A 22085-nucleotide genomic window follows, 5' to 3' on the forward strand; every position below is an offset into this window, starting at 1 on the left:
GAAAGAGAAGTGTTTAAGATGAATCTTGGCAGAGTGAGAGAGAGCTCGTTAAGCAGGCAGGCGTGAGCCTGGTTGCTATAGTGACTGCACCCAATGGCTCCATACACGGACACAGACATGCGCCTCACTTTTGCTGCTTAAAATGAACAGAAAAGTCAGCCCCAAACAAATCGCTCCCAAATGAAAAGTACAAGTCGTATTGACGAAATTCTTTCACCGTGAGCGACAGCAATGTCTAGTCTACTGAATTCTCAGTTTTCATGCCTGTGGAGTTTATTATATGGACGTGGTGACAGTGTAAAGACACCCTGTACTTCTGATTTTCAAACGAACCTTCTGAGCCATTTTAACATTAGAGTCTATGGAAGAGTTGGAGGGAGGAGGCTGTGCATTGGTGACATTTATGAAAGAACCATAACACCTAGTACAATAGTAAACACATTGGATGAAAGAGGACAGCGATGGCTACGTTTTGAGGGTAAAATCATACCTGTATAGTAAACGCTACGGACACAGCAGCAGTTTTAAAAAAGATTTTAAGATTAATTTTTTTGCTCCTCTCACTCTAGCAGTTGAGCTGTCTCACTCTAGCCCCAACATTCCGTCCCATACACACCCATTATAAACTCTGAAACGGGTGAAAAGAAATCATGAAACTTAAACTGGAACTGAAGAAAAAGTATAATAGATATTGAAAAGATAAATACAAGTTGGATAGTTGAACGTCTTGTCTTCGTTTTAAAGTTTGAATGGTGGCTCTATGTCAATGTATGTGGAAGTAGATACAGTTTAAAGAAGAGTAAGTTGAATGAGAATTTGAAGCGTCTCTCCATTGAAATACATGGGAAATTTTTGTTGAAAAAAGTTGAATAATTTTAAAAATATAAATGTTAAAAATGAGAAAAATAGAAGCAGTCATGTCCAAAAGAAGAGGAATCTAACGGTGTTTGAATGGTTTTTCTAAGTTGAACGGTTTTGAAGGAGATAGAGTACAAAAAACGTACGGAATAGATAATAAAATAGTTTAAAGATTAGAAGAACAATACTGTGAATGCTTTTCAAGCATTCACACTAATTATGCTCTTTGATAAAGCAAATTGAACTTTCATAAGTGTAAAGTGATGTGTATTAGTTGGTGCTCAAGGCACAATAACATCCAAAAATGTAATTAAACACCCATGGCAGTTTTGATTTTCATGATCATCTTTCTGCACTCCAGGACATTTTGACATGCAGTAAATCACTTAAAAGCATGATCAAAATCCTCCAGTTTTATGTAACGGTCTAACACAGACAAACAGTGAGTTATTTCTTGATACCTTCTATCTGAGTAAGAGTTTGCATGTAGGAATCTGACTTTGGCAGCAGGGTGATGATGATGATGTGATGATCACAGCAGCAACATCTTGGGTTCAAATCCACAGGCCAACTGGGGCCTTCCTATGTGGAACTGGTGACCTGTCCAGAGTGCACCTAAGACAGATGGGCTCCAGCCAGCCAGAACTTGAATCGAATAAATGGAGGAACGATGAATAGAATCTGACTTTAAGAAAGTGGTTTTAAATTATGTTAAAACTTGAACATACATATGCGATTATGAAAATATCTTTAGGAAAAACGTTTCTTTTTTCTTCAATTCATTAGGCTACATTTATTTTAAGGTTATGTTGACTTTGGAAACAACCAAATCCCAATATCATTTTTGTTTGTTTGTCTTTATTTCACATTTTCTGCACATGTACCCTTGATTTTTACAGCCTAAGGAAAGAGAAAAGAACTATACCCCACTTCACACATACTACAGCACTCACACCAAAAGACTTCACAGACAATTATCAGTGTTTGTATTTACTCAGGGAACTCTAGAGCTCTAGAAAGCAGATCTGAGATGAACTGGACACACATCAGTGTTGCCCAAAGTCTCAAATGCATCAGTGAAGTGTGCAGTTATCGCCTCCTTGTAAATGATACACTCATTAATTCACTTTCATGTAATCAACTTCTGTGTTAACTCTTTGTTACTGTCATTGTTAAGAACTGCATTGACACCATACCTCGAAGCCACTTTGAAGCACTCCATTCATTATTTACAATGTAACTAGTGCACTCGTCTCCCTCTGTTGTCTTCTTTGTAAGCATACAGTAAAATGCCACAGACTTACAGTATTCACATCATTACTCTACCAGCACTGGTAAAGGCCTACTTAGGTCATGTGTGAGTCACTACCTGGCACTTGGAACACTAGTGGCTATTGTTATTGTGGTGCTGTAATGCTCTATAGAGTGGCATTGTGTTGCTCTGTCTTCTGCTGTCACAGACAGAAAGCAAAGGAACTGATAGATTAATGCATGCCCGCACAACTACGATTATATTTACAGTCACCTACAGTGCAATCAATCAGGTTTAAGAACAAGGATAATATCTCATGAATAAAGATGGTGCTTGGAATTGTACTACATGAACACATGCAAAGACAGATAGTGATTCAGGCTCAATCTGGTTTTTGCTTGTTATCATACAGTTATCTGCTGGAGCAATGTGTGATTTTATTAGAAGAAATAGCAGGATCTTTATGAAGTGAAAAAAGGATCATGTATTTTTCTTTGTTCCCGCCGTATAGAGTAACTCAGATAAGGAAAATGAGATGGAAGACAGGACAACACACACACACACACACTGAAAAATATGGCACCACATGCTAATGCACACACATCTCCATTGTTCTATTGTTCTTCTCCATTCAGCAGAACCCCTCGTAGTGTTTACATAAATGACTCAAAGGTTTTTCCTTGTAAAACAAGTATTTTGAGGAGCTTTAATATATGTAATGGTACAAATGTAAACACACACCATTTTTCCTCCACAGAGCATACAACGTTTATTGTATTTAACTGGCAGACAGAGAAAGAGTGTTATTGAAGGGTATCAGGTATGACATAATAAAACAAGTTCAGTTTTCAGCCTCCTGTGACTTTTCTCAAGACAACAAAAGAAAAGTGACACTTAATAAAAAATAATTATATGAATCAATGTCAAGAGGAGAAAAGACAGGTTTGACATCATTCGGGGTGGATTTGTGGAAGGCCTTCAGACATTTTAGACATAACCTTTGACTTGTGTGGCAGGTGCCCTGCGTGGACTGCTCTCTCCACTGCTGAAAGTGGGAGAGCCTGGGATTCCGGGAGGACTTGACCCCGCATAGAGCAGTGACCCCCCAATTAGAAGCAAGGCTGATGCCCCCCAGCCGATGTAAAGGGCAGGGCCGAGCTCACGCTTGTGTGGAGCTGCCACATGTGGATCATAGAAATCCCTGATGATGGAGTGGGCAGTCCAGCAGACGGGCACAAGGTAAAGAAACCCCGCGATGGCAAAAAGGGAGCCAGAAATGCGAGCAATGCGGGCTTTAAGGCTGTTTACGCCGATGCATTTAGTGCACTTGACTCCTAGGACCCCCAGAGCCAGAGCCAGGCCACAGAGCAGGATGGACAACACAGTGAGGCCGCGGGCGGCCTGCATGTCGCTGGGCAGAGCCAGCAAGCTATCGTACACCTTACACTGGATCTCACCTGTGCTCTGCACTATGCAATTCATCCAAAGGCCTTCCCAAATGATCTGAGCTGTCACTATGTTGTTACCGATGAAGGCGGTGACCCGCCACAGGGGGATGGCACAAACTACTAACCCACCCACCCAGCCCACGATGGAAAGGATCAGACCCAGCAACTGCATGCCCGTGGTAGCCATGGCGAAAGACAGATGGACTTGTCTCTGATATATTAGTCTCTGCACAGGCCAAACTTATAGTCCCACAAAGAAATGTGACAGTCTATATTGCTCGAAATGCCGTGGTCCACTCCGCCGTCTGTGGATGATGGCGTCGATGAGGTCAGTTTGATGTGGATTGATATCCTAAAATTAACAAAACATAAAATAGTCGCACCAGCCGGGTTATTCTCTTAGTAATCAAACAAGCAGTGCAAGAAAACTCTCAGAGACACACTGGATATTACATCACATGCTGTTGTTATTTACCACAACAACCACTAGCATAACATTAGTAAAGTATGAAAAGACTATTGGAGCATATAGTTATCATAAATATTTGGAATCAGGCTGGGAGGCCTGTTGGATTCCAGTAAGAACTGCAGAGAATAGCTTTCTTTGACATGACTGTGGGTGTCGAGCTACGCCTTGCCGGGTGGTGGATTATCTCAGAAAAACATGAGGAGACTCGGAACACAAGCAGCTTTCATGAAAGCCTGTAGAGTGGGCCAGGAGAACCTGTGTCTTCTGTTTGTTACAGCTACAATTTTACTAACACTGTTTATACGATCCATTCATAACAAGATCGATACATATGCAGCAGGACATTGAGGACCAATGGGATGCATTTTACTATTTAGTTCAGTTATTTAGTTTGAGTTTTGACTCCAGTAAAACTAATTCTTAAAGATTATTGTGATGTTTGGTGCAGATGACAGTGGATAAACCATATTAAAATAACAGAGGGCCCTGGAATATTCCCAGATCTCATTACTAAAATGTCCATTTCATTCCTAGGAAGTTTTGCAGATAACACAATGGAAGAAAAGCCACTTCCAGTACATACATGTGTTGGAAACTAACAAACTAACAAAGCACATCGCATAAATTTGCTCTTAAGCCATAGTGAAGACATTTCTGACATTTGGAAATGTCCAAACAATATTAATGAAATGGTTATTATGAGGAATATTTACCTGAAATAGAGGTCGCTGAACTTTCACTGCTCCTCCCGGAGATGATTCACAGTTTACGGTTTGCCTGAAGCTCCGTAGGTTTTGTAGTTGAGCTGTGAATGCCTGAAGTTGTGAATGACAGCCCTGAGAATTCAGTTCAGTCAACAGGAAGGCCAGAGAGCAGGGGAGGCTCTCTGTCTCTCAGCTCCAACACCCAGGACAGGACTGGAGATGGGGCTGCCCTGCGAGATGCCAGTGTGTCTGTGTGGCGGTGGGCTGAAGCACGCACTTCTGTGCACGACTGTGTCGGTGTGTGAATGCGTGAATGTGTTTGAGTGTGTCTCCCAGTGCCTGGTGTACGGGCACAATGCCCTGCTGTTTTACTGTGCCCTCCCCCCCGCTTTCCCTGCTTCTCGTCAACCTCTGTCCCAACCCTGCAGCCCCGCGCATCCATCCAACTCAGCAATCCTCTTTTTTCTACTTTCACTCACTTGTTCATTTATGACAGCCATCTATTATTTACTGCCACACTTTTTTCTTTTTTCAGTCTGTTTATGCGTTTCATTGAAGTTTTCAAGTGTACTGACGTAGTCCTTTTGCACCATCTTGTTCAGTAGCCTGCTCTGACAGGGAAAATGTGGCTCATTGTTCAATAGCTTTGTAAATAAATAAACACATTAATCACGCTAGATAAATATTAAGGAGATAACAAGAACCAACAAGTAACTCTTTTTAAACTGGAATGAGGTTTAGATGTTGCAAAAACTTGAGCAGATGACTAGAGGAGCTGCATTTCTGCCTCCATGCATGCGACCAGGACTGAAGAATGGATGGAGCCGATCTGTGAACTTATCCGTGAAGGTCTGAATGTGGACTCCAGAGTCTGCGCAGTAGAAGGACACACGACCTTCGTTGTAATCCAGAAACACTCCAAACTTCTTGGGTCGTTGGTCTAGAGCCAACTGGGTGACAGGAGAGGTGTTTGCAATGTACTGGCCTCCAGCTTTCAGGCTTAAGGTCCAGAAACCATTTGCAGGGCACACTGTGAACTTGCCTTTCCTGTTTACGGACTGTCTGGCAACACCTAGGGCCCATTCTATCTTCTCCCCAACCTCCACTTCCCAGTAGCACCTCCCGCCAGTGAAGCTTTCTTTGGCCAGAACATTTCCCACTCTGTCAAACCTCTTGGGGTTCTCCGGTACTTCCTGAAGCTTATCCGTGTGCCTCACCTGCTTTCTGTCATCTGAGACCCAAAGGAAAGGGTTTGCTGTTTTAGCACTTAGGTTAACATCCACTAAAAAGAAAAAAGAGCAAAGAAAGGAGAAAAAGAGCAAAAAGTCAAGAATTAGTCAAACAGTGCTCGTTCATTTTCAGCTATTCACAACAGCTGAAAATTCATGCAGTTAAATTTTGAACTCAAAATGAAGCTGAATTATGGTTATATTTTTGATATTATCCACAAAAATAATCTTCAATCCCTAATCATTTTTGTAAAGTTGATAAAATGTATTTCTGCACAGCGAGAACCTTACCTGAGTATTTCTCGATTCTCTTAAGTTCTAAAAATGAACAACAGGGGGAAAAAAAAGAATGTCAATGAATTTATCTTTTAAGATTGATATGATGCACGCAAGATTAAAACAGCACCACCCACCAGCTTTGGAGAGTCTGTTGACTTCTAACTTTATTTGTTCCAACACGTCTGACAGTGCTCTTCTGGTGACTCCAATACAAGGATCAGTTTCTATGGTAACCTTGGACCAGTCCTTCATCTCACAGGGCTAAATAGCATTCGCAGTGTTGGAAAGATTTTACAATTATGCTTCAAATCACATCATCATCATCATGCATTTGGCAGTAGATGGAGATAACTTACCTTGGCAGGTCGCTTCAAGTCGTCACTCTGATCACCAGAGATCTGAGGGTCCGGTTCTTTGGTCTCCTTCCTCAGCTCCTCAATCTCCTGTTCGATCTCTTTGACCAGTGTTTCTACCTTGCTCTCCTCTTCTCTCTGCCTCTCCTCAATTGCAGCAACAACAGCTTTATGGCTCTTCTCCATAGCATTTACAAGTGCAGAGAAGATCTTCTGACTCTCTCGCACCTCTCTGAGGTAAGAGTTCTGATTGGACAGCAACATCATTTAATGATGTACAGATCAAAGGAAAATAAAGAAAAAATATAAATTATGTTATACATGTTTAAATTTTATAGATATTTCCACTCACCTTTTGTAGCCCGAGAGAGTATTTCAGTCTTTCTATCTTCTGCACCCTTTCCTGAATCATTTGGTTAACATCTATAACCTGTGAATGTGCAAACGATTTGCATCAGCACACAAAAATACACTAGATTTATTAGATTAGATTACCTGTTATTAGATAACAGACAAAAGAGTACCGTTTCCTCATCTGGTGGTTTCTGTGGTCGAGACTTCCTGTAGTTTTCAGATATGTCTGCCAGTATGTGGTTGACACTGAGATCAGGCTTGTCTGTGAACAGTCTCCTGCAGTGAGGGCAGTATTTCAACTGATGTCGTGTCCAGTATTTGGACAGGCAGGACAAGCAAAAGCTGTGTCCACATGGTATGGTTACGGGGCTGGTGAAGATGTCCCTACACAGACAGCACAAGAAGTGCTTTTCAGGGAGCAAGCAGATGGTAGAGGCCATGATCTGAAAAAGAAATTATGTCAGAAAAAGTAAGAAACAGAGCTTTTTCCTGCTGTGCATATCGAAGTCTTTTAAGGGAGTGTTGTGTTTGAATAGTAAAGCAAAGACTAAACCAAAAATGATACCTAAGAGTAAGTGAGAAGTGCCAACAGAAGTCGTTTGATAAACAAATGCAATGAAACCATCTTGTTAACAGTCCAAACTTAAAAGTACTATAAAGTACTATAAAGTAGATTTGTGTTTTTAACACATAATTGTGTAAATGCTCAATCCTGCATCCAGGATTTTACTTGCGCACTATGACGGTACACAAGTATCAAAAGTACTAGTCACTGTTACTCATATTACAAGATGCTTATCGTATGTTTTATGAATTTTCAAGTGTATTAGTCATACATTGATTGGCCACTTTGTTAGGTGAGTCCGTTTAATTGCTCGTTAACATAAATATCTAATCTGCCAATCACATAGCAGCAACTCATACATTTAGGCATGTAGAAATAGTCAGAATGATGTGAAGTTGAAACTGAGCATAAGAATGGGGAAGAACGTAATTTAAATGACATTCGATGTAGCATAGTACTTGGCAGAGAATCACCCTGGGCTACTGGGGTTTTCCTGCACAACCATCTCTAGGCTTTACAGAGAATGGTCTGAAAAAGAGATTGTATCCAGTGAGAGGTCAGAGGAGAATGACCAGACTGCTTCAAGGAAGGCAACAATAACTCAAATAACTACTTTTTACAGCCAAAGTATGCAAAAGAGCATCTCCTTGAAGCAGATGGGCTTCAGTAGCAGAAGACCACACCAGGTGCCACTTCTGTAAACCATGAACAGGAAACGGAGGCTACAGTTTGCACAGGATCACCAACATTAGACAATAAAAGACTGGACAAATGACTCTCAGTTTCACTTTGCTGCCATGTTCAGATGTTAGAATCAGAATTTGGAGTAAACAAAAGCATGGATCCGCACTCCCTTGCATCAACAGTTCAGGTTGGTGGTGTTGGTGCAATGACCTGTGGGATATTTTCTAATCACACTTCAGACACCTTAGTACCACCACAACCCAAGATTTTAGACACAGATACTTAAGGTTTGACTTTAAAATCCATGCTTATTAAACAACAGTAAAAATTCAGGATTCAGCTCACATTTCGCGTGAGAGAAGGCGGATTTACTCATGGCAGAAATATTTTCACTGGAATTCAGGGCGTCATGTTTTAACATTGTGTTCTCATACAGAATGGATTACTCTCATTCTACACAGACTAAAGAGGCAGAAACAACTGGACATGATTATACTTTAATGCCCTGCTGTTGAACTTTACCCTGTTATCTCTTTCTATCTCTGCGTGTTTTGATTGCCACTGTCACAGCCAGTGTGAGCACCAGCAGATAGATAACAAACAGAGGCAGCAAAATATGCAGTCAAACTGGTATTTGCCAAATAGTTTTCTTGTGTCATGAGGAAGCTACTACTCAAAACAAAAATGAACTCACTAAATTCTCAAGATCGTTTTAATGTAATGTGCAATCCTCAGTTCAGACTCCCTTGTACTCCCTTGTAACATAGGAAACAGTTTACGATTATGCAACATGGCCATAAAAGATTGAGAGGACTAACATGAAATCAGCACACAGGTAACTTTGTGAAAACAGACACGTTTGTTAAAAAGTATTAAAGGAAATGTGATCTTACCTTTACTTAGTCGATCTTTTCTGGGTAGGAGCGGTGTCTGTATGGCTTGTACTTGTTAATTTAGTTAATAATACACAGAAACTTCACTGGTTCACACTGAACAGGTGTACTGAGGTATGTGGATTGTCTAGGAAAGTGGCAGCGCTTTAGACAATGGCGTGTTCAGCTAAGACTCCGCCCTACATGTTATTTGAGTTGCACTTCAACTAATCCACAGCAAGGCACCAGGAAGAGGTGGAGGTTGAATAAAATATAAAGTGTTCACACAAATCTGCTATAAATGTGCTAAAATCACAGCTTCATTTATTTATAATAGGCCTATTTATAGTTTAAACTGGTTGTCACAGTTTGAATTGATGCCACTGGAAACCTTTCAAGTTTTCTGTCGAAATAGTCTCGTACTACACGTATGTTCTTGAGATGAAAGAGGGCTTAAGACGGCTATCTAGTTTGTTATCAAGTAAGTCAGAAAGCTACCTAACCAGAAGTTGGATACAAAGAGTAAGTTTTTTATTTTCATCAGGTCATCAGTCAGTTCCCTATGTCATGTACGAGGAGCTGCAAAGAAGCGGTTAATAAAGATTGAGTTGAAGTTCAGTCTGGCAGTCGGGGCCATTCTGTTGTCCATATGCTTTATTGCCACCTGTGCTGTTCCCCCTGCTGATCCACCCACTGCACCACCTATGATCCCATAGAGAACCATCCCTCCTGGGCCCTCTATAGACCCGGCCAGTGCACCCATCACAGCCCCCACAACAAAACCCGTCCCCAGGCCTCTGACTAGGGACGTCCTGAGCCAGCTGTTGTCGATCTCCGCTTGAGCTCTAATCTCTGCGCCAATATTAGCCGTATAGGCATCCTTCTGGAAGTACAGCTCCTCTTCCATGTATTGCTTTTCCATCTCAGCCCATGCCTTCTCTATCTCTGCTGCTCGCTGCTTCCTAAGCTTATTCTCCTCCTTCTTTACACAGTCCTCTGCCTTCTGGAAAGTTCTGCTGGAGAAGTAGCCTCCTCCTAACGAGGCAACCATCAGCTCTATCTTCTTCAACAGCTCTCTGTCCTGACTTCGATCTCTCCAGTTCTTGTTGAAAAGGTGAAAGCGTCCACCGTACTTCTCGATGAGTTCTCGCAGATGCCAATCTGTCTTCTTCACCCTATCTTCCAAGGCAGCTCTATTCTGATTTCCTTCATAGGCCAGGAGGACCATGGCGTGTCTCAGACAGTGTCTTCCAAAGCGTTCCCTCATCAGTCTGGAGGTTCTCACATCATTGGGGGAGATTTTCTCCATGTCAAAGGCAACAAGAAATGCATGGGGACCAGGTATACATAAGCACTTGGACCTCCTTAGCTCCATCTTCCTCTTAGGTTTAGATATATCCTTATCATAGATGTTTGGTCCATTGATCACTGCCACTCGTCTACCAGCCAGCTCACCGTTGTTCTTTATGCTGCCAGAAAGGCTGGTGACATCCTTAGAAAACACCTGTCTCCCAAGTATGGAATTGGTTAGTAGGAACTGAGAAGGTCCACTGCTACCAACCACCATGAGCCTTAATTCTATGGCACCACCTTTAAAAATGAAAAAAAAAAAAACAGAAATTCAATTGGGATCAGATTGATAAAGATATATTTTTTAAGTGTGTAATAAACTCAGAAAACAATAAAAAAAAATGTCAAAAGAAGCTACAATATCAGCAATTAACATCATTAACATCATATTGTTTGTGTTTGTCTTATTTTATACTTTTTCTGATATCAATGCAATGCAAAGCATGTTTGAAAAGGGCTGTGTGTGCATGTGTCTGGTTCATCCTACTTTCTGAACATAACTTATGGTACATGTGTGCAGTAAAATCTAACAGTAAGTAGGGTAGTTTGATTTTTATTGTTAAAGTTAAACCCAAGGTTCAACTCCTCCTTCTCCACCTTTAGGTATTTTCCCACAGTCCCTGCCTGACATGCAACTTGAGAATATTCCCCTTTGTGCCTTTGTGCCTAGAGCAAAGAGAAACCACATCAAATCCTTTCTTTGTCATGTTTTCATGGTTAATGGAAAGCCTACCTTTCTTCCTTGTATCCATTTGGCAGCTTCACATCACAGATTCAGTAGTTTGTTTGTTTGTTTTTTAATTTGGAAATTATTAAAACCTTTCCTTGAACCGACTTCACACATTTGAGTTCGGTGAAAATATATTCCTGTGTGTTTCTCGTCTCTCCCTCTGTCTGCCTCACTGTATCTGCTGATTAGATAACTGGTCACTAGATTTTACATTAAGTGGAAAATGACCTCAGGGCTGGAAGCTGGCAGTGAACATATTCACATTTATTGACATTAATATTAATCTATGTGTAATTAAAGCTTTAGATTTATTACTGATTGAATGTATGAACACTGTCTTATTTTGGAAATTATATTGCAGTAAATTTTATTATTATTAATCCTTTATTTATCCAGGTAAAAATCTCATTGAGATTAAAAATCTCATTTCCAAGAGAGACCTGGCATCATGGCAACAAAATGAGAGCAGGTATACATGCATGCGTTATTTGTTTTGATTTGAATTATCAAGTGAGGATCACACTCATCTGATGATGAGTAGCACCGACATGGATCCATGATTGCAGTCATATCAGAATGATGAAGACATTTATTGCCTATAATCCTGATTTATATTTTTAATCTTTAGTTAAAAATTAATCCGTTTTTAAAGCAGCTGTTCTAGGCTGTGTTACTGTCTGTGTGCTAGGCTTCGGAAAAATCAATATCTCATTAGTTAGTTTCATCGTGTGTTAGTGGGACACACATTTATTTTCCAAATATAGACTTGTGTCTTTATTTAATGTATCAGCTATGCTCATAAGAATTCCCACATAATCTACCAGTGGATCAGCCCAACCATACCCTTGAAAGTCTCTAGGTTGTCTTGACTATGGTTACATGTGTCGGTCCACTGAGTTGGTGCCAGATATTTGTATTATTCAATTCAATTATATACATTGCCAAATCACAACAACTCTAGCTTTAAAGCGCTTTATATTGTAAGGTAAAGACCATACAATAATACAGAGAAAACAGAGGAAAACCCCAGCAATCATATGAACCCATGAGCTATGGCTTTGGTGACAGGAGAGGAAAAACTTCATTTTAGGAAGAATAAACCTCCAGCAGAACCAGGCTCAGGGAGGTACAGCTATCTGTCGCAACCAGTTGGGAGTGAGGGTAGGAAGACAGCATAAAGACACACTGTGGAAGAGAACCAGATATTAATAATGACTCATGATTAAATGCTGAGTGATGTATAAACACTTAAAAAGGTAAATTAAGAAGAAACACTGAGCATTGTGGGAATCCCCAAGCAGCCTTCCCACAAAGGGAAGGTTTACATTAGGACTGAGGGTTATCTGATCCAGCCCTAACTATAAACTTTAAGCCTTAAAAAAAAGTTTTAAGCCTAATCTTAAAAGTAGAGAGTGTGCCTGTCTCCCAATGTCTCAGAGCAGAGTGCTCTGTAGAGGTGATAGAGTACTGTGAGGTTTTTAAGATAAAGTGGGGGCTGAGTATTCAAGACCTTTTATGATAGGATCAGAATTGTAAATTCGATTCTGGATTTAATAGAGAGCCAATGAAGACAAGCTGTCTCTTTCTGGACCCTGTCAGAACTCTTGCTGCAGCATTTTGGATCAGCTGAAACCTTTTCAGAGAGTTTTAGGACATCTTGATAATGCTGAATGTAGTTCAGCCTAGAAGTAATAACAAGCAGTTGAACAGGTGTGCCCAACAAAGATTACTTATGATTCATAGGCTCCTAAATAAACTGCATCATTTTCAATATAAGGCCCATATAAATCATATTTTAATCAGAAATAGCCTCAAATCAGCCTCTAAATCATAGAATACGTACTAACAATACTATTCACCTTCCAGCATGTTGTCAAATTTGAACCATTTTAAACTTTGACAACAGCAAAAATACCCTACGTGTTATAAATATTTAATACTGTTTGATTCTTTTGCAAATTTTATATATAGTGAGTCTATTTGGGGTCAGATTTGACCTGTATCTATCCAAATGTATTTCAGATTCACTACCATTAGTAAAATCAAGGAAAACTATGAATTTTAGGGACTCTTGAAACTTCAAAACTGTGTGTGCCTTGTCTGTTATGGGGTGGTGGTGACAGAGTTCAAGGGCCACATTTGACCAGGTTAGTGCAAAGAAAGAATAGGAGTTATAATATATAACCCTACATGACAAGCAGAGGTCAAAGAGTGCCTTGATGCCAATGATTACCAATTTCACTTCACAGAGAGAGGGTTCCTGGTTAAATCCTGGCTAGGGCCATTCAGTATGAAGTTTAAAGGCACTTTGAGTGGTTAGAGTGGAAAATGCTATATAAATATGAGTGTATTACAGTTAGACCTGAAATGTCAAAAAAAAGAAAAGAAAAGAAAAACAAAGAAATAATTCATTTTGATAGTCTCATAGTTACATAACACATGTGCAAGTCCCACACAAGCAAGGAGTTCATTAATGTTGCGATAATAATGATAACTGCAGATGGTACTTACAGAGATTTGTTATGACATAACATTGATCGTAGTGTTTAATGGTTGTAAAGGTCATACATGGTTATATAATAAATCCCAAGAGTTCAAGGAGTTTCTTTCCATTTCTACTTTAGCGTTAGAATATATTTAAATCCTTACCGCTGCAACGTTTTCACGTTTTGGGTAAAACTGGAAAAGATGTTGTGTGAAAATACATATTTTTCACCAAAAGCAAATGTTGCAAACCTAAAAACCTGGCTGACCCTCTTGTGCTTCGGGTATTTCTTACTGTGGTAAAACAGCGCCCCGCTGTGGCCAAACCGGGAACATGAAGAGGAAATCGCTCCATGTATTTCCGGTTGGAGCGACTTGACGGCACCTTCAAATAGCGTAAATACAAAGTGAATTTACGCTATTTTGTAGCTACTTTGTTGTCACAGAAACGCATACCGTTTGAGTGATGAAGCCGGGTATTGAAGTAACCTCTGGTTCGGGTCGGAGAATGTAATCTCCCGTGGCGAAACAAACGCTGTCTCCAAAATGATGAGACGCACATTAAATGCGGTCAGTCGTGTCCTCCCTCCCCGACTGCAGCACTTCTCGGTCGGAGAAGTAACCGAAGATGTGTCTGAATGTGCGGCTTCTCCACAAATCACAGAGCGCGCGTCTCTTTATGTGCACGTGAGCTATAGCTTCTTTTTCTGAGAACATCACGCGCACATGTATCCGTAACTGCATGTTGACTCACCTGATTTAAGCATAAGTGGGCTGTGTCATGACTATAAGGTTCTTCCTCCCCCAGTGGCCTTACTGTCTCAGGAGGTGCTCCTACTGCAATTTCAATAAGTACATATCCAAAGAGAACAATGACCATATCATGACTAAGTGCCTTCAGATGGAGACTGAGACACTGCTGCGACTCAGTCAAGTATCCTGGTATGTGCATTTATTAAACCTGACAATCAGTAACTGTAAACTGCAGCTGAGATCACACTCTGGTTTTCATTTGTAGCATCACCTCAGTGTTCTTTGGAGGTGGGACTCCAAGCCTGGCCCACCCCTCCATCTTTGCTGCGATCCTCGAGACTGTTTCCAGGCAGGTGAATCTCTCGGATGAGGCCGAGGTCACCCTCGAAGTCAACCCCACTCCTGCGGGAAAGTCCAGGTTAGAGGACTATTGCCGTGCCGGGGTGAACCGATTTTCCATCGGGGTCCAGGTGAGCGTAATCCTCGGGTGCTCATGAAAGCCCATGGAAAAGCAGGGCCTTCCAGCTGTTTTACTCAAAGCATTTAGTGGTTGGTTGCAACGTTACACTCAAGGCCTATCATTGTGTTCATGTTTTTTTTAAAATTCCCTCTTCTGTGTGATGACATTTATTTAAAACGCACTTTTTGAAGTTTAGTCCTGTCAGGTCCAAATCACACATCTAGGGTACCAGTGCTTGTTTCTTTTGCTCTGCATCATAGACATGAAATTGCATGCAATGAAAATTGCAATTTGGATTTTATATTGTAGATTTCAGTTGGAACAGAGCTTAAATGTGTTTTCAGAGCTTAATCTTTCCATCTGTCTATCTCCTGACTCGATAATATTGGAAAAATAACACAATTCAAAAATGTTGACCCACTTATATGTATTATGAGGTGATGTAACTCTGAAAATTGCATTAATAATTTGATTCTGAAAGGGTAAGGTGAGAACTTTTTTCATTTTATGGAACAACTCTGATCAAACTTTCTATCTTCAGTCTTTGCAGGATGATGACTTGAAAAGTCTGGGAAGAGACCACGACTCCCACAAGGCTTTGCAGACTATCGAAGAGGCCAGGAGGCTGTGCCCTGGTCGGGTGTCGGTGGATGTCATGTTCGGACGTCCCAAACAAACCGTTGAATCCTGGGAAATAGAGTTGTCTGAGCTGCTGAGGGTGTGTGATGATCACGTGTCTCTATACCAGCTGACCCTGGAGCGAGGCACTCAGCTTTTTAAACAGGTTGAGTGCGGTGCAGTGACGATGCCCTCCGAGGATGTGACAGCAGAAATGTACCAGCGCGCCAGGAAGACTCTGCACCAGCACGGCTTTCAACAGTACGAGGTGTCGAATTTTGCAAGACATGTAAGTCTTTGCTGTAACAAAACCGTACTTTAACGCTTCACCTTATCATGCATCCGTTTTATACACAAAAATGATATGTTAAATCGAAGGAAGGTTCGGAGAATGAAAAGAGAAAATAAATAAAAGAAAAACACTTCCTTGGTACACTTGTTTAAATGCTTATTAACACAAATACCTAGCCAGCCAATCAAGTGGCAGCAACTCATTGCATTTAGGCATGTAGACACGGTCAAGACGACCTGCTGAAATTCAAACTGAGCATCAGAATTAATAGAAGAGCGCTGATTTCAGTGACTCACAATGTGGCATTGTTATTTGTGCCAGACAGGCTGGTCTGAGTATTTCAGAAACTGCAGATCTGCTGCGAGTTTCCCACACAACCATCTCTAGGGTTTACTGAGAATGGCCTGAAAAAGTGAAAGTACCACTCAGCAACACTTCCTTGGTAGAAAATGCCTTGTTAATGTTAAGAGGTCAGAAGAGAATGACCAGGTTGACTTGAAGGCAACAGTAACTCAGATAACCACTCGTTACAGCCAAGGTTTGCAGAAGAGCATCTCTGACTGCACACCACACCAAATCTTCAAGAAGCATGCCAGATACCATCCTGTCAGCTAACAACTGGAAACTGAAGCTACAATTCCCACGGTCTCACCACAATTGGATAATAGAAGATTGAAAAATGTTGCCAGATCTGATGATTCTCAATTTCTGCTGCAGCTTTCGGATGGTAGGGTCAGAAATTGACATAAACATGAAAGCATGGATCCATCCTGCCTTGTAGCAACAGTTCAGGTTGTTGGTGGTTTATAATGGTGAACGCCACAGTCTATGTGAGTGTTGTCACTCATTGTGTCCATCGCTTTACGACCAGTGTCGTCATCTTCTGATGACTGCTTTCAGAATAACGTGCCATATCACAAAGCTCAAGTCATCTCAATCTGACTGATAGTGGCTTCACTGTTTACAGTTCATGCAAAAAAAAAGTCTTCCTTCACTCTTAATTGTAAAAAAACAAAATCCGTACAACAAACTACATGTTCAGTCCTCTGTTTTATAGGCATCCATATTTTTCTTGTATAATTTAGAGTCATCGGATGTTTTCGAGGTTATTGAGCGAGATTTAAATGTCCAGTTCTATCGAAAACCAAAGATTTATATTGTTTTTCCCCAGCAGAGTCTACTAAGTTGTATTTTTAAGCTTCTTTTTAACTTTGTGTTTGGTTTTCTGTCTTCATTAAATCTCCGTAATATGACAGTTTTACTATTCTCCCTCATAAACACTCAGTAAATGTTTTTCTCTGTGTAATGTAGAACTCAGTGAGTCATCACAATATCAGCTACTGGAAAGGCAACCAATACATCGGTGTCGGCCCAGGTAATACTTAGATGTAAAGCACTAAATCACTCCGGTTATGCTCCTGTTGGAAACTGTGCTTTTTATATTGTTGTCTCTGACACAGGAGCACATGGGCGGTTTGTTCCTCTGGGGGAGGGAGGTGTTGTTCGAGAGGCCCGGACCCAGACTCTGGAGCCTGACGTGTGGATCCGTGAAGTGCGGCATTGGGGACACGGGACGCGGAGGCGGCTTCAGCTTGGCCATCTTGAATTGTACGCCGTTGCACTTCCAGGCAGAGACAGATGCCCAGAAATGCTCTGAGCATGTGAAATGTAGCAGTGAAGTCTGAGACAGTCCACAGTGTAATTTATCACACTGAGCGTTGAGGCCGTGGCACATGTGCTTGTTCTCTCAAACATTCTGTCCTTGTGAGATGCTATTATGAGACTTGTATTCAGGCCTTTTACTCTTTCTGTTCTGTCCTTGCTGTTCTGTATTCAGTTTAAGTTATGAAAGATGTTTGCTTGGCAGATTGGAGGAGGTGTTGGTGATGGGAATGAGAATGACTGAGGGCATTAATCATAAGGTAAAGCACACAAAATAAATCTTTCATTGTATTTTCTGTCACGGCAGATAATGTTCAGTTCACAGACACTTTTTTTTTTTTTAAATTATGTTAACAGCACTGGGAGATGTTCAGCCCACAAACTGGCCTTGATGAAGTTTTTGGTGAATCCATTGTCGTCCAAGAGTTGCTCCAGAGCGGACAGCTGATTCTCGATGACAGGTGACTTATGATGTTTAATTTTCTCTTTAAGTTTCCTTACCTGTGCGGAAGCCAACCTAACAATTGTTTTTATTATTTGATAATATTTCCCTTATTATATAACTGTTTGGTGCATGAGGTGACAGAAAATAAGGGGAATAGTCTGTTCTGATTTCCCCAGCACACGGTATTTAAAACGTCTCTACAGCTTGAAGGTTAAATCATTTGTGTCTTTTTTTTCTTTTTTCCTTGTCAGGGGTCTGAGGTGCTCCTGGGAAGGACTGGCCTTACTGGACAGCATCCTTCCAGCTCTCCTGGTGGAGCTGGAAAGACAAATTTCCCCCAAAGCCTCACAGGGACCACTCTGAGTCTGCTGGCAGACAAACCAAGAACACCTCCAACCTTCAATGACACAAATGTTTATAAAGCAGATACGCTCGTGGCTGTCAAAACATATAAAAACCAACAGTTTTGTTTGGTACACCTTTTAAACGTGTTAGTGAAGGCTCTTCATCATTTTCCATACCATTGCAAACATGACTTTATCTTTAATGACTGCAGCCCAGCAGCGATCGAGCATATTGTGTTATGTCCGTGTTGCCTCTCCCACCGGTTAGAACGAGTCTTGGATTTAAGTCTCCAGATGCTTTCATGCAGTCATTACTACAACGGATACACTTTGCACTAAAGCTTTAATTGCTGCTGTTGCTGTCGTTTAATCATAATTATACCTCTGACAATAAACAGGAAATTATTTTGGATTGATGTCATAGTCTTTTGAGCAAATGTACACGGTGAGTGGGAAGTTTTAGAGGGTGAACAAATTATATTATACCAAGTAAAGCCTCCGAGTAAGCAATCATTTTGTTCTGGGACTTGATTGATATCACTGCAGGTGCTGCATGTCTTCTCAAATCCCTGGAAATCATACCAGATGGATGAACATTAATTTCCTGGTGAGTAAAGGGATACATATATATATATATATATATATATATATATATATATATATATATATATATATATATATATATATATATATATATATATATATATATATATATATATATATATATATATATAGCTTTAAACTGATCCCAGCTCACTTGTAAGTCTCTACATTTCGTAATCACTGTCGAGTTTGCCTAAAAAAACCTTTGAAATGTGGTACTCCTGGAGAGAAGTGAGACATTTGTGTTGTGCATACAATAAAACTCCCCCTCATGAGAGAATAAATAATAAATATTTAGTCCATTTAAAAGGATTGAGTCTTATCTCAAGGAACTTCACTGTCATGAGACATATTCAGACATTATTATTTTTCCATGAACTAGGTCTGGAAATACAGATCTTTATGATTCAACTGTGTATTGAAAACCCAGCTAGTGCCCTGTCACTTAAAAAGTACATGCGGGTACATCGGCACCTTTTAAACCTTGTTTGTAGATTGAAATCTGGTGACTGGAGGCATGTTGAGCACCAGTTTGAGATGATTTAAGCCTTAGCAGCCATTAGAAGATGGGTTCACTGTGATCAGAGGTACTTAAATCCCCTTTCGTTCCCATTCTGATGCTCATTTGTGAATGTACCAGACAAATTTGTCAATAAACTTTTAGTTTATCTTTCCAAAGTGGGTTTTATTGATCCACTTCAGTTTTACTGTTTGGAGAGGTTTATTTTAAGCAAATATACTGAACTTCTTGTCAGTGTCAGTAATATTAAATGCCGAGTTGAATAATCGTTGTGCTCTCTCCATGGTGCTGATCTCACTCCGTCTCTCTCCTTTCGCCCACCTTCCCCTCTTTAATAAATCATGCGCTATCACTCATTGTTTCCTCCAACTGCCATGGTGACACACAAGCGCGTACACCACCTCGGCTGATTAATAGGCATTGTAGCACTTCTGTACTTTAAGCCATTCACTAAGCCGTGGGCGTTCTAAACAAACCGTGCAAAAACTCTCGAGACTGACAACAGATACTGGAAGATGTTGAAGGTCTGCGTTTGAATCATCCACCCATGGCTCTGAACTCCCTCCCACACTCGAGGTTTTTACATCATCACTCGAAGAGAATTGACTGCTTACGTCAGTGTGCGTAATCTGGCCGTGCCCGTCTCTTTGTGAAGAGATTCTTAAATTTTTTGTAACAAACGGAAGGATGGAAAGCAAGGACACAAAACACGCAAGATAGTTGGAAATATTCAGCTTTTATTACAGGGTTATAGAACAGGGATATACAAAAAAAACACGATAAGAATGCACTGGTCCAGCCAGGTGCTACAGAGTATAACTCTTTACGTATACCATATTGCAGCGTACTACTACAATTTGTTTGTCGAGAAGTCTCACAATTCATTGAATCTGACACTTCTCGGGTTTGTTGTGTTTGGTGCTTGATCCAAGCACGAGTTGCAGGTCGCTGTTGAAGCTCGGGCGGCGCGCCAGAGGGTCTACTGCGGCACAGGGCGCAGAGAGTACCCGCGTACGGCTACCCCTCCTGCCTCGCTGGCCGACGTACAGCGACCGGTAGGTGAGGATGGGTATGACCTGATGTCGCAATGGACTAGTCTCGTGAGGTAGTCCACCCAGAGAGGCAAGGGCTCTGAACATCGCGTCCAGCCCGGTGCCGGTTTTAGCAGAGGTTTCGAAGAATGGGATATCCTCGCCGAGGATTTTCCCCACGTCTGGCCGTCTCACGACTCTCTCTGAGTCTAAGTCCCCTTTATTACCGCATACAATGACTGGCACTCTCACTGGCTGTTTTAATTTCAGCAACTTTGCCTTAGCAGCTTTGATTTCGCTGAGCAGCTCACAGGCTTCACTCAGAGATTCTCTGTCATCCAAACTGAAGACGAGCAGAAAAATGTCACCTGGAGAGACAAAGAACATCAGATGTAAATTAAGGTAGTTAGCATTCATTTTCAAAATATAAAAAAATAACATCCCTTAAAAACAGATTTAATACAGCACTGATTCCTAACCTGTCAGGATGGATAGTCTGCGTTTGGCAGGGAAGTCCCTCTCACTTGCCGCATCCAGAAGATCGACCTGGTATGCCTCTCCTCCTATGTGGAACAGCTTTCTGTGGAAGTCTTCGATTGTGGGCTCATAGCTCTCCTCAAAGTCTTTCCCCATGAACCGCCGGAGAATGTTTGTTTTACCCACTCTGGGCGCACCAAGCACAACTATTCTATGACAATTTCTGGGCTTGGTCAAACGCAACTCCAGCAGGTCCACGGACCTCTTCGGGAGTCGATCAGCCGACACTTGCCGATTGCCAGAACTTGAGGATCTACTCACAACTATCCTCGTATCCTGCTGTCTCCAGCACCCCTTAACCTTTTTGACGAGCCCCATGCCTGTCGCTATGTTTGAGACTTTGGGGTGCTGGAGCACTGGACCGAGTGAGGTGCTCTGAAGATCTGGGTGCGTAATGCTTGATTGTAGATGCCCGGTGAGAGAGTTCAACATTTCGAGAATGCCATCAACGGGAAGATAAAACTTCTCAGTTGTGTTCATCTCTTGTGCTCTTTCAAGAGTCTCCAGTCACCGAGAGGCAATCACAACCTCACCAACCCAGTTGCTTTCCCATGTGTCCAGCAAAACAGAGCCGAGTGTCATCTCTTATACACCCACAGTTTCTGCGTCAGCAGGCTCATTCAAAATGCATTCCTTTTATAGAAGCGCGGAGCCCCCCACGGCCCCCGCTTGTGAAAAATATTCCTTTGGAGGAAGACAAAAGTGCTAGATTGGTCTAGAAATATACAGTAGACTTTTTTCAGTTGGTGCATTGCAGCTTTCTGAAAGTTATCCGGATTGTTTTAAATTACGATCTTACTTTGTTGGGGGGGGGCACGAAACACTCTGATCTGTTCTGGCACGTTTCTATTTTTAGCATTTGACCTGCAGGTGCTTCCTGTCTAATTCTGGGTAAATGTTTGGTAGACAGAGTACAGATAATTGCCAATATCATGGACAATTGAGGTGTGACGTGCGAGCGCAAATTAATTTTGTTTATCCTCTTTTCCTGAAACGCTGTCACGGAGACATTAGCCATTTGCCGTATATATATTTATATCTGTTATTTAACAGTTCCACAGTGTTTTCATAACAAATCCCACTTAACAACACATCCCTGCACCGCCCGACATAAATCTGTGCATGACGGATTTTATTATTCCTGAACTGTGATCGCATACTCTAGAAGTCCCTTTATTTTCTGAATTCC

General features: G+C 41.2%; 5 protein-coding genes across 8 annotated transcripts; 1 reads left to right on the forward strand and 4 right to left on the reverse strand.

Moving 5' to 3' along the window:
* Positions 1-2802: 2802 nt before the first annotated feature.
* cldnk (claudin k) lies at positions 2803-3752 on the reverse strand. Its single transcript, XM_026164754.1, has one exon. It carries the CDS (start codon positions 3743-3745, stop codon positions 3098-3100), a length of 648 nt encoding a protein of 215 aa, XP_026020539.1. The 5' UTR covers positions 3746-3752; the 3' UTR covers positions 2803-3097.
* A 1703-nt stretch (positions 3753-5455) lies between these two features.
* btr02 (bloodthirsty-related gene family, member 2) lies at positions 5456-9152 on the reverse strand. Of its 2 annotated transcripts, XM_026164749.1 has the most exons (7): positions 9089-9152; positions 7117-7389; positions 6945-7022; positions 6596-6838; positions 6374-6500; positions 6252-6278; positions 5456-6013 (listed from the first exon to the last, which is right to left on the reverse strand). In XM_026164749.1, exons 2-7 carry the CDS (start codon positions 7384-7386, stop codon positions 5469-5471), a joined length of 1290 nt encoding a protein of 429 aa, XP_026020534.1. In that variant the 5' UTR covers positions 7387-7389; positions 9089-9152; the 3' UTR covers positions 5456-5468. The 2 variants fall into 2 exon arrangements, with proteins under 2 accessions (XP_026020534.1, XP_026020535.1); XM_026164750.1 differs by lacking the exon at positions 9089-9152 and having other exon boundaries at positions 7117-8056.
* Positions 9153-9619: 467 nt separating this feature from the next.
* Positions 9620-14507, reverse strand: LOC113020630 (uncharacterized). Of its 2 annotated transcripts, none has more exons than XM_026164753.1 (2): positions 14386-14507; positions 9620-10657 (listed from the first exon to the last, which is right to left on the reverse strand). In XM_026164753.1, exons 1-2 carry the CDS (start codon positions 14396-14398, stop codon positions 9633-9635), a joined length of 1038 nt encoding a protein of 345 aa, XP_026020538.1. In that variant the 5' UTR covers positions 14399-14507; the 3' UTR covers positions 9620-9632. The 2 variants fall into 2 exon arrangements, with proteins under 2 accessions (XP_026020538.1, XP_026020537.1); XM_026164752.1 differs by lacking the exon at positions 14386-14507 and adding an exon at positions 11151-11508.
* On the forward strand, positions 13892-18617 carry rsad1 (radical S-adenosyl methionine domain containing 1). Of its 2 annotated transcripts, none has more exons than XM_026164747.1 (9): positions 13892-14318; positions 14440-14573; positions 14650-14854; positions 15386-15751; positions 17066-17129; positions 17215-17362; positions 17622-17676; positions 17774-17877; positions 18113-18617. In XM_026164747.1, the coding sequence occupies exons 1-9, from the start codon at positions 14178-14180 to the stop codon at positions 18222-18224; spliced, it is 1329 nt and encodes a 442-aa protein (XP_026020532.1). In that variant the 5' UTR covers positions 13892-14177; the 3' UTR covers positions 18225-18617. The 2 variants fall into 2 exon arrangements, with proteins under 2 accessions (XP_026020532.1, XP_026020533.1); XM_026164748.1 differs by having other exon boundaries at positions 13898-14027.
* Positions 18618-20044: 1427 nt separating this feature from the next.
* Positions 20045-21480, reverse strand: rasd2a (RASD family member 2a). The gene is made up of 2 exons (XM_026163682.1): positions 20839-21480; positions 20045-20727 (listed from the first exon to the last, which is right to left on the reverse strand). The coding sequence occupies exons 1-2, from the start codon at positions 21374-21376 to the stop codon at positions 20210-20212; spliced, it is 1056 nt and encodes a 351-aa protein (XP_026019467.1). The 5' UTR covers positions 21377-21480; the 3' UTR covers positions 20045-20209.
* Between the last annotated feature and the right edge of the window lie 605 nt (positions 21481-22085).

Source organism: Astatotilapia calliptera, chromosome 4 (assembly GCF_900246225.1).
Source record: "Astatotilapia calliptera chromosome 4, fAstCal1.2, whole genome shotgun sequence".
NCBI lineage: Eukaryota > Metazoa > Chordata > Actinopteri > Cichliformes > Cichlidae > Astatotilapia > Astatotilapia calliptera.

Coding starts and splice junctions, on each gene's coding strand:
- cldnk (XM_026164754.1), bottom strand. CDS start 3,745: ATGGCTACCACGGGCATGCAGTTGCTGGGTCTGATCCTTTCCATCGTG.
- btr02 (XM_026164749.1), bottom strand. CDS start 7,386: ATGGCCTCTACCATCTGCTTGCTCCCTGAAAAGCACTTCTTGTGCTGT. Junction 6,839..6,944: donor ACTCTCTCGGGCTACAAAAG/GTGAGTGGAAAT, acceptor CTGTCCAATCAG/AACTCTTACCTCAGAGAGGT. Junction 6,501..6,595: donor ACTTGAAGCGACCTGCCAAG/GTAAGTTATCTC, acceptor AATGCTATTTAG/CCCTGTGAGATGAAGGACTG.
- rsad1 (XM_026164747.1), top strand. CDS start 14,178: ATGATGAGACGCACATTAAATGCGGTCAGTCGTGTCCTCCCTCCCCGA. Junction 14,319..14,439: donor GCGCGTCTCTTTATGTGCAC/GTGAGCTATAGC, acceptor TTCCTCCCCCAG/TGGCCTTACTGTCTCAGGAG. Junction 15,752..17,065: donor TGTCGAATTTTGCAAGACAT/GTAAGTCTTTGC, acceptor TGTGTAATGTAG/AACTCAGTGAGTCATCACAA.
- rasd2a (XM_026163682.1), bottom strand. CDS start 21,376: ATGAACACAACTGAGAAGTTTTATCTTCCCGTTGATGGCATTCTCGAA. Junction 20,728..20,838: donor CAGACTATCCATCCTGACAG/GTTAGGAATCAG, acceptor TTGTCTCTCCAG/GTGACATTTTTCTGCTCGTC.